The sequence below is a fragment of the Dipodomys merriami genome, unplaced genomic scaffold, assembly GCF_024711535.1.
Source record: "Dipodomys merriami isolate MVZ:Mamm:240054 unplaced genomic scaffold, mDipMer1.0.p SCAF_2, whole genome shotgun sequence".
Taxonomy (NCBI): Eukaryota; Metazoa; Chordata; class Mammalia; order Rodentia; family Heteromyidae; genus Dipodomys; species Dipodomys merriami.
In genome coordinates this window covers 118,399,619-118,414,484 of record NW_027203381.1, presented here as the reverse complement: position 1 = coordinate 118,414,484, position 14,866 = coordinate 118,399,619, and the positions used below count along the sequence as shown (strand labels likewise).

General features: G+C 42.3%; 1 protein-coding gene across 2 annotated transcripts in view; it reads left to right on the top strand.

Annotated features, from left to right (window-relative positions):
* The window catches only part of Brwd1 (bromodomain and WD repeat domain containing 1), a 96,871-nt gene that overhangs the window by 41,329 nt on the left and 40,676 nt on the right, over positions 1–14,866 (top strand). For both annotated transcript variants that reach the window (XM_070030696.1, XM_070030697.1), the window contains exons 21-25: positions 3,293–3,427; positions 6,743–6,837; positions 9,762–9,951; positions 12,488–12,613; positions 12,706–12,813. In XM_070030696.1, coding sequence (XP_069886797.1) covers positions 3,293–3,427; positions 6,743–6,837; positions 9,762–9,951; positions 12,488–12,613; positions 12,706–12,813 — 654 coding nt within the window. The remainder of the gene's footprint in view (positions 1–3,292; positions 3,428–6,742; positions 6,838–9,761; positions 9,952–12,487; positions 12,614–12,705; positions 12,814–14,866) is intronic.

The window sequence follows — 14,866 nt, the reverse complement described above, 5'->3', positions numbered from 1 at the left end:
CTTCTTGTCTCTAGGATGAACTTGTTCCCACATGGTCTGATCCCAACCAGTTCAGATGAGAAGTAACAGATCAGGCAGATCAGTAAGACCCTTTTGGCCTAATTTAAGCATGTAGAAGATTTTAAAGGTTCTTATACAGGCTCACTTGGTGTCCATTATTAATTCTGTCTTCCCTGTAAATGATGTCCTAGCCTCTCAAAAATGTTGCTCAGACTGTCAACTGAGAACAGTTAAGAAGTTTTACAAGGAAAATAATAAAACTAATAAAAGCAAGAATTTCAAAAGCAAACTTGGTTGACAGATAAAACTTATAGTCATTTTTCATGGCTCTCATTCCAAATGCTTTATTTAGAAAAAAGGATCACAGACCGGGTGCTGGTGGCTCACGCCTCTAATCCTAGGTACTCAGGTGGCATAGAACTGAGGATTGCTGAGGATCGTGGTTCAGAGCCAGTTCGGGTAGGAAAGTCACCACTCAGAAACTGGATGGGGCATTGTGGCTCAAGTGGTAGAGTGCTAGCCTTGAGCTGAAGAGCTGAGGGACAGTGTTCAGGCCCAGAGTTCAAGCCCCACGAATGTATCACAGAATGGATGGGAAAGGGGAAATGCCTTAAAGTAGTTATGGTTAAAATTGTGAAAAATAGGTTAGCAGTTGAGAGAATAGTATTTCTATTGTGTACAGCATTTTCAGAATAATAATGATGATTGACAGCATTATGCCACACCATCAGCTCTCGATGTTACAGAAGCCTGTAAAAGGTTAGTGTCACCATCAGTTTCAGTTTAGTGGATGCCAGCCTAGCTGTTTGTTTGTTGTTGTTGTTTTTGCATTCTAGAAGGCTAATGTATTTGGGAAACAAATACATGTAACATACAAAAGAGTGGGCAACAGTCACAGTTACACAGTTTATATAGGTTTTACCTTTGGTGTAAGATCTTGAAACTTTGGCAAGGTATGATAATAGTATACAGCACTGACAAAAATCAGAAGTTTAGATCTCTGTTAAGTGAGGGGACAGTGCAGTGACCACAAAGAGACTTTGATGGACAATCACAGTGATTTGGTTAGGAAAAATAAGTGATAGGCCAGGTTTTAAGTAGCCCTGCAGAACAAATGGCAGAACATTTTTCATCTAAAAGGTACTAATTACAAACAATCCCCACCACATACCACCTCCTCTCTCTCTCTCTCTCTCTCTCCCTCTCTCTCTCTCCCCCCCCTCTCTCTCTCTCTCTCTCTCTCTCTCTCTCGTGGGTTGTGGGGCTTGAACTCAGCCAGCATATCCCTGAGCTCAGGGCTAGCACTCTACCACTTTGAGCCACAGTAACACTTCTTGTTTTCTGGTGATTAATTGAAGATAGTCTCCTGAACTTTCTGCCTAAGGTTGGCTTCAAAAAACCACGATCCTCCCTCAGATCTCAACCTCCTGAGTAATAGGAGCTACTGCCCAGCTTTTTGCTCTCTTTTTTTCCCCCCTTGAGTAGACTGCTGGAATTCTCCATAGAGGACAAGATGGGACTGAGTGCTTTTTTTTTTTTTTTTTTGCTAGGCATGGGGCCTGAACTCTGGGCCTGGGCGCTGTCCCTTAGCTCATCATCTCAAGGCTAGTGCTCTACCACTTGAGCCACAGCACCACTTCCAGCTTTTTCTGCTTATGTGGTGCTAAGGAATCGAACCCAGGGCTGCATGCATGCTAGGCAAGCACTCTACCACTGAGCCACCTTCCCAGCCCCGGGACTGAGTGCTTTTCAGCTGAGATCTAACACAAATATCCTGGCTTCTCTTTGTACCTTTCACCCCTTCCCTGTTTGTCAATCCAAAGTCCAAACTTTCCAGTCTTAAGGGCAGAAGCCCTAGTTAGTTCAGTGAACCCAAATCTTCTGACGGCTGATGCTCCATCACTTATGCCTCATTTCACTTCTAGCTTTTTTGCTGGGTCATTGAAGATAATACTTTTCATGGATTTGTTTGCTGTGACTGGTTTTGTTGTTATGCGTTCTTTTTCTTTTTCTTTTCTTTTCTTTTTTCTTTTTTTTTTTTGCTGGTCCTGGGGCTCCAACTCTGGGCCTGGGCACTGTCCCTGAGCTCCTTTTTGCTCAAGGCTAGCACTTCTACCATTTGAGCCATAATGCTACTTCCAGTTTTTCCTGTGACTAATTGGGGATAAGAGTTTCATGGACTTTCCTGCCTGACCTGGCTTCAAATCATGAGCCTCAGATCTCAGTCTCCTGAGTAGTAGGATTATTATAGGCATGAGCCAATGGGGGACAAGCTATTTTCTTTTTCCAGTTCTGGGGCTTGAACTCAGGGCCTGGGCACTGTCTCTGAGTTGCTTTGGCTCAAGGCTAGCACTCTACCACTTGAGCCACATTGCCATTTCCATTTTCTTCTGTTTATGTGATGCTGAGGAATTGAATCCAGGGCTTCATGCATGCTAGGTACTCTACCACTAAGCCACATTCCCAGCTGCTACCTTTTTTTAAAAGCTAGCTTATATTAGTTATACTAAGGGGGATTTCATTGTAACATTTTCAAGTTTATTCCAGTCAATCTTACTCCATCACTACCTCTTATCTTTTCCTCTTCTCAAACAATTTGAACAGGTTTCCTTGTTCTATTTTCATGGTTGCACACAGTCTTTTTTGACCATATTCTTGTGAAATCTTCTGCCTGAGCTGACCTTGTACCATGATTCACCTGATCTCACTGCCTGGCTGACACATGTGCATGTACACACTGTGTGTGTGTATAGGGTGGTTCTTGGAATTCTTGCACCTTTTCTTGAGTTAGCATTTTAGCTCATTTCTGATGAGCCAGTTAGTGTATAAGAAAGTTAAAAAAATGTTAATCTATTAGACCTTTTCTTGTTTTCTTGTTTCTTCTGACTCTCCTTTAAAAGTTAAAATACTGGGCTGGGAATATGGCTTAGTGGTAGAGTGCTTGCCTAGCATGCATGAAGCCCTGGCTTCAATTACTCAGTATCACATAAACAAAAAGAAGGAAGTGGCGCTGTGTCTCAAGTGGTAGAGCACTACCCTGGAGCAAAAAAAAGCTCAGGGACCGTGCCCAGGCCCAGAGTTCAAGCCCCAGGACTGTCAAAAAAAAAAAAAAAGTTAAAATACCAACTTGAGATAATAGTATATGGCAAACATTCTGTCTATTTCAGAAAACATTCTTAAGCCTTTACTGTTTCGCTTTAATTCCTGTAGGGAACTTGATAGAATGCCCATTTTGTTGATGTGTTTTTACTTTAGGTATTGGTTTTCATCTCCATGTTTCTTTGTGTCTTAGTCAGAATCATTGGTTTCAGTGTCACAGTCTAGACAGAGGACATGTAGACGTAAATATCCTACTAATTATGCTAGAAGAAATACTGGCCGGCGTGAGTTCTCTTCTGGAAATGAATCCTCAAGCTCTGTAAGACATGTGAGTAGAATAAACTTAAAATATTATTTGCAATCATCCTAAATGAATTTATCTTAATTATTTACTTGAAAATAAGAAAATGGAGTTTCACAGTGTGATTTTGACTGACAGTATGATTTTGACTGAGTAGCCTAGAGTTTAGTTTACAGGCCCTATATCTTTTGTGTGACAGTGTCTCCCTGTGTAGCCTAGGCTCAAGACCCTCGTTTTAGATGCCCTGGTGCTAGGATCACAGGCCTGTATCATTATGCTTGGTGCCACCCTCTTCCTCCTCTTGGAAAAGCATATTCTGTTGGCCATGAAATAAGCATCTGCCTAATTCTAGCATACACAGAAAGTAGTTTCAGATCCACTTAGCTATGTATTTGTGGTGGTTATCTATCCTGTGGTGGTTATCTACAGTTTCTTTGTTGTTATCCAGAGTATTCCCCCCCCCCCCCCGCCCCCACATACATCATGGGTCTTGAATCTGGGCCTGGGTGCTGTCCCTAAGCTCTTCAGCTCAAGGCTAGCGTTCTACCACTATGAGCCACAGCCCCACTTCTGGTTTTCAGGTGGTTAATTGGAGATAAGAGTCTCATGGACTTTCCTGCCTGGGCTGGCTTTGAGCTGCGATCCTCAGATCTCAGCCTCCTGAGTAGCTAGAATTACTGGCATGAACTACTGGCTCCTGGCTTATCCAGAGCATTTAGTCCAAATACTCACTCAGAAGTTAAACTTCAAACTGGGTGCTGGTTGCTTATCCTGTCTCTCCTCTTCTTTGCAAATTGTCAACATGATTTTTTTTATTCCAAGTCTAGAGTGAAAATACTTGGAAAAGAGGCTGTCTCTCCTATCATGTCTTGCCTATCTCACTCTCCTCTCCCAGCCTTTCTTCCTCATTGCACCCTCCCATCCGTTTCTCATTCCCTTCCCACTTATCTTCCCTAGTAACAAATTTCTCTAGTTTACACTTTATATTCTGTGTCTTTAAATCAGATATATTTATATATTACTATTACACAAAATGCACTGTAGATATTTTGCTTGGCCTTTTTCACTTAAATTATGTGCTAAGAGGGGGTAAGAGAGGAAGTGTTGGGGATTGATTCAGATACTTTGTATACATATAGGCAAATGTCATTCTTCCTGCTTGTCACAACTAATATAAATATAAAAAATTGACATATGTTAACATGTTAATAAAAAACACAAAGGTAGATGCTTAATTGAGATTTGGCCAGGCTTTAAAGTAATGATTATTATTATTATTACTATTTCTATGTTTTTAGCTTTGGGGTTTGAAGTTGGTCTTAAATTTTCTTTTTTTTTTTGGTCCGGTAGTGGGGCCTGAACTCTGGGCCTGGGCACTGTTCCTCAGCTCTTCAGCTCAAGGCTAGTGCTCTACCACTTGAGCCATAGCACCACTTCTGGCTTTTTTCTTTTTTCTTATGTGGTGCTGAGGAATCGAACCCAGGGCCTCGAGCATGCAAGGCAAGCGCTCTACCACTGAGCCACCTTCCCAGGCCCGGTCTTAAATTTTCTAGGCAGGAACTTGGCTGCTGAGTCCTCCAGCCCTTTATTAACTGGGATGATAGGTATTCACCATCTTAAGTTGAGATGGAGTCTTGCAGATTTTTCCTTCATGGGCTGACCTGGAGCCTCTCTCTTCTCCATTGCAGCCTTCTATCTCTGTAAATATAGGCATGAGCCATGGGTGTCTAGATCCTGGTTGAAAAGAATCTGGAATGAAGCCTTTCACGAATCTGTAGAAGACAATCTTAGTGACATTCGAAGACCTTGGTCGGCCACCTAGGCTGGTTGCAAAGTTTAATTACAAGGTTCTTTGTCAAAGACCTTGTGATCTCATCCTCCATTTTAGGTTCCTCCTTTGCTTTATGGCTAACTGCTACCTATCCTACCCCATCAAGGTCTCAAGACCCTGAATTTCCTTAGGGAGTGAGAGGTTAAAGTTACTATGGCTTTTTCCTCTGGTATTGGGAATGGACCCAGGTCTAGAGTCTGTTGCTCTTGTTCTTGATGGGGACAGCTGTGGTTCAGGTCATGGATGAGCCTGGAGGCCCTGTGACATAACCAGCTGTCGTGGCATTTGAGGAGGAGGAGGAGGAGGAGAAACTCTGCTACAGAGACACAGAATAGCAGGTTAAGACCAGTGAGAAACATTGGAAAATACCAGAAAGGGTCAGAACCAGGCCCCTCTGAGGGTGTTCATCATTCCACGGGACCAGGTAGTCAGGGGATTCTCCATTTTATAGCAGGGACAGACAGTGAGTGCATTGATTTCACCTCAGCTAACTGGATTGTCTGGGGTATCTCAATGAGAGCTCATAGATGGCCTTGTACTGTAGTTGGGATATCAGAGGCCATCTTGTTTATTATTGCCTTGTCTAGGTGTAATGATATCTTAGATAAACTAAAATTGATCATTTGGACTACATTAAAATGAAGATGTATTATTCTGAGAAAGATACTGTTAAGAAAACAAAAAGACAAAACTGGAAGTATATCTTTACAAAACTCATCTGATAAAAGGCTAAGGAAAATGTACTTTTTATTGAACTGTGTACTCTAATTTTAAAAATATACTCTTAGAACTCAGCTTAATGAAGGAAAAAACTTAGTTTCAAATGGGCAAATAATTTAACCCTACCAACAAAGATACACAGATGCCAGCCATGAGCTCACCTTCCTGCCCGGAGGCCTGGGAAGTGACACTGTAGCCACATGCCCTCACACACCTGCCCAGGGAAACCCCACACATCCACGGGGCCCATCAGCAAATGGCTTGTTGATTACTTCCTCCCTTCCTGTTAGTGGCAGGGTTAAATCTCACAAATTACTCATTTGACCTGTGTCAGAGAATAGGATTTAGTAAAGAAAACTGCCTTTTATTTCAAGTTTATCCTGCTGTTTTTGTTAACCAGTTATCATAGTTCCTATACATTTTAATGTTTTTTTTTTGTTTTTGTTTGCTTGTTTTTGTTTTGTTGTGATGGTCCTGAGGCTTAGCTCAGGGCCTGAAAGCTGTTCCTGAGGTTTTTTTTCCTCTCTGTAAAGCTAGTACTGTGCCTACTTGAGTCATAGCTCTACTTCTGGCTTTTTGGTGGTTAATTGGTGATAGGGGTCTCATAGACTTCTGTTCCCAGGTTGACTTTGAATCATGATCCCCAAATCTCAGCCTCCTAAGTAGTTATGGTTATAGGCACGAGCCACCTGCACCTGGCTCATATTTTAAATCTTTTGGGATGATTTGTTTTTTAACGACATGTTATTGACTTTAAGCAATCAAGATTTTTCTCTCACCTCAAAACTTAGGAGACTTCCTGTGATCAGAGTGAAGGTTCTTGTTCTTCAGACGATGACGAATGGAAAAGTGATAGAAAAAGTGAAAGTTACAGTGAAAGTTCAAGGTACCTGTTTTTAATTGTTTTTTGTCATAGCCATGGATGGGAACTATATTTAAATAGCAAATACAGAACTGCAAATATAGAACAATTAACACTGAATTCTAAATACATTTAAAAGAACAATACTGGATTAATAACTTTCTATAAAATTACTCTGAAGATCTTTATTTGAATTGTCAGTAGGAAATAATATTTATTAAAACTATTACTTTAAGTGGGCACCAGTGGCTCACACCTGTAATCATACCTGCTCAGCAGGCTGAGATCTGAGAATTGTGGTTCAAAGCCAGAGCAGGACAGTTCATAAAACTTTTTATTTTTTTTTGTCCTGAGGCTTGAACTCAGGGCCTGGGCACTGTCTCTGAGTTTCTGTTGCTCAAGGCTAGCACTCTACCACTTGAGCCTCAGTGCCACTTCTGGCTTTTTCTGTTTATGTGGTACTGAGGAATTGAACCCATGGCTTCATGCATGCTAGGCCAGCACTCTACCACTAAGATGCATTTCCAGCCCATCTATAAGACCATTATCTCCAATTAACTACCAAAAACTGGAAGTGGTGCTGTGCCTCAAAGTGGTAGAATGCTAATCTTGAGCAAAAGAGCTCAGGGATAAAGCCTAGTCCCTGAGTTCAAGCCCCAGGATTGACCAAAAAAGTAAAACAAAAAATTACTTCCGTTGGGCTCTGGTGGCTCACATCTGTAATCCTAGCTACTCAGGAGGCTGAGATCTTGAGGTTCGAAGCCAATTTGAGCAGGAAAGTCCATGAGACTCTTATGTCTATTAAACTTTTAAAAAGTTCGAAGGGGCCGGGCGCTGGTGGCTCACGCCTGTAATCCTAGCTACTCAGGAGGCTGAGATCTGAGGATCACGGTTCAAAGCCAGCCCGGGCAGGAGAGACCGTGAGACTCCTATCTCCAATAAAAAAACCACCAGAAACCGGAAGTGGCGCTGTAGCTCAAGTGGTAGAGCGCTCGCCTTGAGCTGAAGAGCTAAGGGACAACGCCCAGGCCCAGAGTTCAAGCCCCACGACCGACAAAAAAAAAAAAAAAAAAAGTTCGAAGGGGAGCTGTGTCTTCAGGGGTAGAGTGCTAGCCAGTGCCTCGGTCAAGCCCCTCAAAAAGATTACTATCTTGCCAGGCGCTGGTGGCTCACGCCTGTAATCCTAGCTACTCAGGAGGCTGAGATCTGAGGATCTCAGTTCAAAGCCAGCCCGGGCAGGAGAGACCATGAGACTCCTATCTCCAATAAACCACCAGAAAACTGGAAGTGGTGCTGTAGCTCAAGTGGTAGAGCACTCGCCTTGAGCTGAAGAGCTGACGGACAGTGCCCAGGCCCAGAGTTCAAGTCCCACAACCGACAAAAAAAAAAAAAAAAAAAAAAAGATTACTATCTTGGCCTGATGCTATATTTTAAAAGATGAGTGTTGAAAGTATATGTGATGAAACCACTAATATATAAATGTATTTATTACTGTGCTATAATTTTATCCATTGGGATCTAAATTTTAGTATGACTAGCATGTCAGGCTGTGTTTGTCAACTTGATAAAAGTCATTCAAGCCAGGAATCTTGACATTAATCTCTCTTCTGTCTATATAAATTATTCTTAACCATGTCCAGAAAATTCTGCTACTTACAGATCACTCAAAATTATTTTTGTTAGTTGCTTTTTTTTTGTCTTGACCCAGTTCAGTCATGTACTCTGCTTCCTTTTTTGTCTTCTGCACCTCCAATATGATTGGTGGCTGATGTAGAGTGTTGAACATAGGTAGGTGTGTTCACTGTTTTGTAAAATTTTGATTTGTGGCAAGTACGCATTCTCTCTTAACCTTTTTTGAGTGTGAATTTCAGTATTAATTCACTTTGTTATGCTACCGCCTCCAGAATCCTTTTTGTCTTGTAGATCTAAAACTCTTTACTCATTAAATAATTCCTCACTCCACCTTTTCCCTGTCTCCTGGTGACTATCGTTCTGTGCCTGTATTACATTTTTTATTCACTTCAATTTTTCTTATAAAAGCGACATTTCTGAGGGGTTTTATTTTTGTTTCTTTTTTTCTTTTTGTGCAAGTCCTGGGGCTTGAACTCAAAGCCTGCATCCTATCTCAGAACTTTTTTGCTCAAGGCTAGCTAGAGCTCCACTTCTAGCTTTTTGGTGGTTAGTCTCACGGACCTTCCGGCCTGGCCTGTCTTCAAGTCACTATCCTCATGTCTCAGCCTCCTGAGTAGCTAGGATGACAGGTGTGAGCCACCGGCATCCTGTTGAGGGTTTAGAGATTGAGGGAGTTATTGTGGACTGGGCTGAGGATGGCTCTCGTAAAATCTCTCACCCCGTTTTGGGGGTTGATGAAAGTAATTGTGGGCCATGAGGTAGCTTTTCATTTCTAGTTTCCTTTGACTCTTCTTATCCTCTAGTGTATGTTGAAGCTGAAGTCCATTCTTTGATTTCTATCATATCAGAGCAAGCCTCATTTAACAGCTTTCTGTGTGTGTTTGCCTGGGGCTTCTCAGTGTAGCCATTGATGACTTAGATGATCTCTTGCCTAATCCTCAGCTTTCTCCAGCACAGTGTAGTGGGGGCTTCTCTTAGAGTTCTTTGCTGTCTAACAGACAGTTGATCTTTGCTGTCTAACGGACTTTGTTTTCTGAGAGTAGTGACTTCCATCAGCTCTCAGAAGGATTTCTCACTTGTGTTTACATTCTTCCCTTACGTTCAGTGTCAGCGATGACCTCTCCTTTTCTCCACCTTTGTCATGATTTTTGGTGTACTCTATCCTGTGGGCAGGATGTTCAAGTTATACCTCATTGGGATCTCATTTTCCCTCTTTCTGTGTTCTCTCTCCTGTCTCCCCTCAGGATTATATGATTAACTTGCTATTAGTGCTTTGGTTCTGGTCCTATGCAATTTAAAACATTCTCCTCTTCCAGTGACTCTTCATCTAGATACTCAGATTGGACAGCAGATGCAGGAATTAATTTGCAACCTCCTTTAAGGATGTCATGTCGTAGACGAATCACTCGATTTTGTAGTAGTTCAGAGGATGAACTGTCTACTGAGAATTTATCTCCCCCAAAGAGAAGACGGAAGAGAAAGAAAGAAAGTAAGCCTAGAAATGAGGTAAGAAATGTGTCTTTTAGAAATACAGTATGTACATTCTGTTGCTGTGATGTTTTATATATCTAGTAACCAGAAATCTTTGAGAAGTTGAAACTTTTTTTTGTTTCTTTTCTTTTTCCCCTTCTGTCTCTGTATGTGTGTGTTTTAAAATAATTTATGAATAAATTAACTTGGGGTGCTGTGTGTTGAACAGAGGGCCTCATTGCTGCTAGGTAAGCACTGGGTCCCTGAGCCTCCATCCCAGCCTCTCTCTCTCTCTCTCTCTCTCTCTCTCTCTCTCTCTCTCTCTCTCTCTCTGTCTGTCTGTCTGTCTCTCTCTTTCTCTCTGTCTCTCTGTCTCTCTCTTTCTGTCTGTCTGTCTGTCTCTCTCTCTCTCTCTCTCTCTCTGTCTCTCTCTCTTGTCTCTCTCTGTCTCTCTCTGTCTCTCTCTCTGTCTCTGTCTCTCTCTCTGTGGGGCCTGAACTCTGAGCCTGGGCACTGTCCCTCAGCTCTTCAGCTATAGATTAGTGCTCTACCACTTGAGCCTAAGCCCCACTTCCTGCTTTTTTGCTTATGTGGTGCTGAGAAATCGAACCAAGGGCCTTGTGCATGCAAGGCAAGCACTCTACCACTGAGCCACCTTCTCAGGCCCACTTATTTCTTTCTTTACACTCCTCTTTCCTCAGGGTAAGATCCTTTATATAACACTGATTCATTTCCACTGAGCCTGAGGAGTATCACACCTTTCCAAATCTGAAACCTAAAAAGAAAGCTCTGTTTTGCTTATAGTTCACCATAACACACCAACAATAGAAGGGCTTCCAAGGCATGTTTAGATGCTATCATCCGATTTTGTCTGCAGTTGCTTTTTTTTTGCCAGTCCTGGGGCTTGAACTCAGTTCCTGAGCACTCTTCTTGATTTTCTTTTGCTCAAGGCTAGAGCTCTACCATTTGAGCCATTGCTCCACTTCTGGTTTTCTGGTGGTTAATTGGAGATAGGAGTCTCATGGAGTTCCCTGCCTGGGCTGGCTTTGAACCACGATCCTCAGATCTCAGCCTCCTAAGTAGCTAGGATTACAGGTGAGAGCCACCTGTACCCGGCATACAATTTTTTTTTTTAAATATTGTTTTGTGGTACTGGGGTTTGAACTTAGGGTTTATGCTTGAGAGGCAGACACTTTACTGCTTTAGCCACATATGCAGATCTTTTTTGCTTTAGTTATTTTGTAGGCATGGCGTCATATTTCCCAACCTGGAGTCCTTTTACCTATGTCTTGCTTATTTGAAATCCCAGGCTTTTTGAACCATGGCCGTCTTACTGTTTTTTTCTATATGTGTGCTGGTCCTGTGGCTTGAACTGGGGTGCTGTCCCTAAGAATTTTTTGGTGGGGGAACCAGTCCTAGGGCTTGAACTCAGGGTCTTGGCACTGTACCTGAGCTTTTATTCAAGGTTACTATGCTACCAGTTGAGCCACAGTGCTACTTTGGCTTTTTCTGTTTATGTGGTACTGAGGAATGGAACCCAGGCCTTAATGCATGTTAGGCAAGCACTGTACCATTTGAACTATAGCTCCACTTCTGGTTGTGTGCGTGCGTGCGTGCGTGCGTGCGTGCATGTGTGTGTGTGTGTGTGTGTCTTGTGTCTTGTGTCTGTGTCTGTATTTTTTTTTTCTCCTTGATTAATTGGAGATAAGAGTCTGATAGACTTTTCTTCCTGGACTGGCCTTCAACTAAGATTCTCAGATCTCAGTCTCCTAAGTAGCTAGGATTATAGGCCTAAACCACTGGCTCCTGGCTTTTTTTGAGATGAGGTCTTAGCTAACATTTTGCCCAGACTGGCCTCAAACTGTGATCTCCCTTATCTCTCAAATAGCTGAGATTACCATGACTAAACCTGTTATTGCTATGTTTACCATTTTTATTTTAAATGTTCTGTCTTGTTATTTTTCTCTGATTGTAATAACATTGCTGTTCCTTTATAATATGTACACAGTAGGTACTCATGTCAGGCAGATAGTTCTCTTGGAAGAGTTAAATCTTTATATTCCCTTTACTGTGTAACAAAATCTCTAAAACTTAGGTATTTACAAGAACAAACAGGAGTTGTTTTGTGTTTTAATAAGTTACGAATTTGGAAGCTAACTGTCTGGGTGACTTTGGCTTATAAAGTTGAAAACGTGACCAAGGTGCAGTCATCTGAGGGCGACAGGATACATTATGTTTTTCCAAATGCACTCAAGTGCCCATTGGCTGCTATGTCAGTTCCTTACCGCAGGTGTGTCTCCTTACAGCTAGTTGTTTGGATGTGCTCATGCGTGGTACTTACTTTCCTTAGCATTTTGCCAGTGAGCAAGGAGCAAGGCTAGTGCTTCGCTGACTCAGTCTTCCAGGTGACACACAATTCCTTCCCCTCCAATCCTCTCTCACCTCCTCTTGAAAGTGATAGGAAAGTTTGTTAGGAGTACAATTTCAGAAGACCTGAAAGTGGATCATCTCTAGGGACAGAATGGCCTTACCCTTCCTCTTCTCCCAAGCTTTGTGCTCTTCCCTTTGGCAGAGTTTGGGGAGGATGACTCCCGCAGAGCTTGCAGACTTGGAGCATCTGTATGAATTCCATCCTCCTGTGTGGATAACGGACACCACACTGCGCAAGTCTCCCTTTGTTCCTCAAATGGGTGATGAGGTGAGAGTAATCACACTCAAAACATGAGTATGGAAACAATTTAAATGCTCTATATATTTCTGTTAACTTTACTTCTGTACTTTCTTTTCTAGGTAATCTATTTTCGCCAGGGTCATGAAGCTTATATTGAAGCTGTCAGAAGAAATAACATTTATGAATTAAACCCTAGCAAAGAGCCATGGAGGAAAATAGATCTTAGGGTAGGTTTATGATATTACTAAATATTGTATATTAGCACATGTATAAATTATTTATGAATGCGTTATCTTCTCCTGCTTCTTTCTGCTCTTATGTATCAAGCCTTAAGATCTAGTGAGAAGGCTAAGTTGAGGAGATCCAATATGTTTTTTAAGGACAAAACATAGGCTCTCAGAAAGTGCGTGGCAATGTGTATTGCTAATTTTTTATTTTTGAGATAGGTTCTTTTTATTTTGTGCTAGTCCTTGGGCTTGAACTCAGGGGCCTGAGTGCTATCCCTGAGCTTATTTTGCTCAAGACCGGTGCTCTGCCACTCGGGCCACAGCTCCCCGTCTGGCTTTTTGGTAGTTTATTGGAGATAAGGGTCTCATGGACTGTCCTGCCTCGGCTGTGGTCCTCAGCTCACATCTTCCTCAGTAGGTAGGGTTACAGGCATGAACCACTGGTGCCCAACTAGGTTCTTATAGGTCAGAATGGCCTTGAACTTGTGATCCTACTGCTTACTCTCCTGAGTGCTGCAATTGTAGGTGTGTGCTCCCATGCTCAAGCTTCTAGCCCTTTTGAGATGCACAGTGCATCATCATCATCATCATCATCATCATCATCATCTATAGGAGAACACCAGAGATTATTTCTTCTTCTAACCATACTGTCAGCTTTTTCCTATCCTTCCTATACTTTGTTAACCCACATTCTTTGCCCTTGTGTGAATCTCCTTTGTTGATGTTCATATATACAGGAGATGAGGGTATCTTTTTTTAAATTAATTCATGTGCATGTCTATTTTCCTCACCAGCATTATTTCTCTCTCATTTTGTTTTTAATTTTGTGAAGTATGATGTCAAAAATCATGATTCTCCTTCCTGAGCCTCCACTTGTTGAGTACTGGGATTACAGGCATGAACTGTTGTTCAGCTCTACAGCACAGGTTTTTGAAGACTGTCCATCTACAATTCATGTTTGTAGTGCTTTTATCAAAGATCAGTTGACTGTAGATGTGTGCTTTTTACCTTTAGGTTCTTGTTCTGTTGGTCTGTGGATATTCATTCTAGTTATTTTATGTCATTATTTTTACTGGTACCGGGGTTTGAAATCAAGGTCCTAAGCTCACTTGGCTTGCTTACTAGCTCTCCACCTGCCTAGAGCCATGTACCCACCCTGGCTTTCTGCTGGTTGTTTTGGAGATGGAGTCTGTAGACTTTTCTGCCTTTGTTGGCTTTGAACCTGGATCCCATAGGTCTTGACCTCTTAGGTAGCTAGGAGGATGGGTATGAGCCTCTGGTGCCTGGCTGCTGTGTTTATTTTTTCTTTATTTTTTTTATTTTTTATTTTTTGAGTTTGGTCACAGGGCCTGAACTCTGGGCCTGGGCGCTGTCCCTCAGGTCTTCAGCTCAAGGCTAGCGCTCTACCATTTGAGCCACAGCACCACTTCCGGCTTTTTTCTTTTTGCTTATGTGGGGCTGAGGAATCGAACCCAGGGCCTCAGAGGCAAGCGCTCTACCACTGAGCCATCTTCCTAGCCCTGCTGTGATTATTTTTGAAGTAGGGTCTTGCTTCTTTTCTCAGGCTAGCCTGGACTGTGTTTCTCCAGCTGGCATGACAGATATGTACCACCATTCTCACTTTCTCTTTTCTGATAGAGTATTTCTAACTTTTGTCTTGGATTCCCTCCCAAGTAGGTAGGATGGCAGGAATTAGCTATTACATTCTACATCTTTGAGTCTGTTTTTATGATAGTACCTTGCTGTTAATTACTACAGCTCTTTTGCTGCTCTCCCCCCCCCCCCCCCTTATTGTGAATTACTACAGCTCTTTTGCTGCTGTCCCACCCCCCACCCCCCCATTGTGGTTTGAATTCAGGACCTCTTGCTTCCTAGCAAGCAGTCTACCACTAGTGTTTCACTCCCAGCCTTTTGTAGGCTACTACTTGGAAGGAAGAGGAAGATTGCTTTGGTTCTTGGGGTTTTGTGGTTCCATGTGATGTGCACATCAGGAGTGTTTTTTGTTTTTTTTTTTTTGTCAGTCATGGGGCTTGAACTCTGGGCTTGGGCGCTG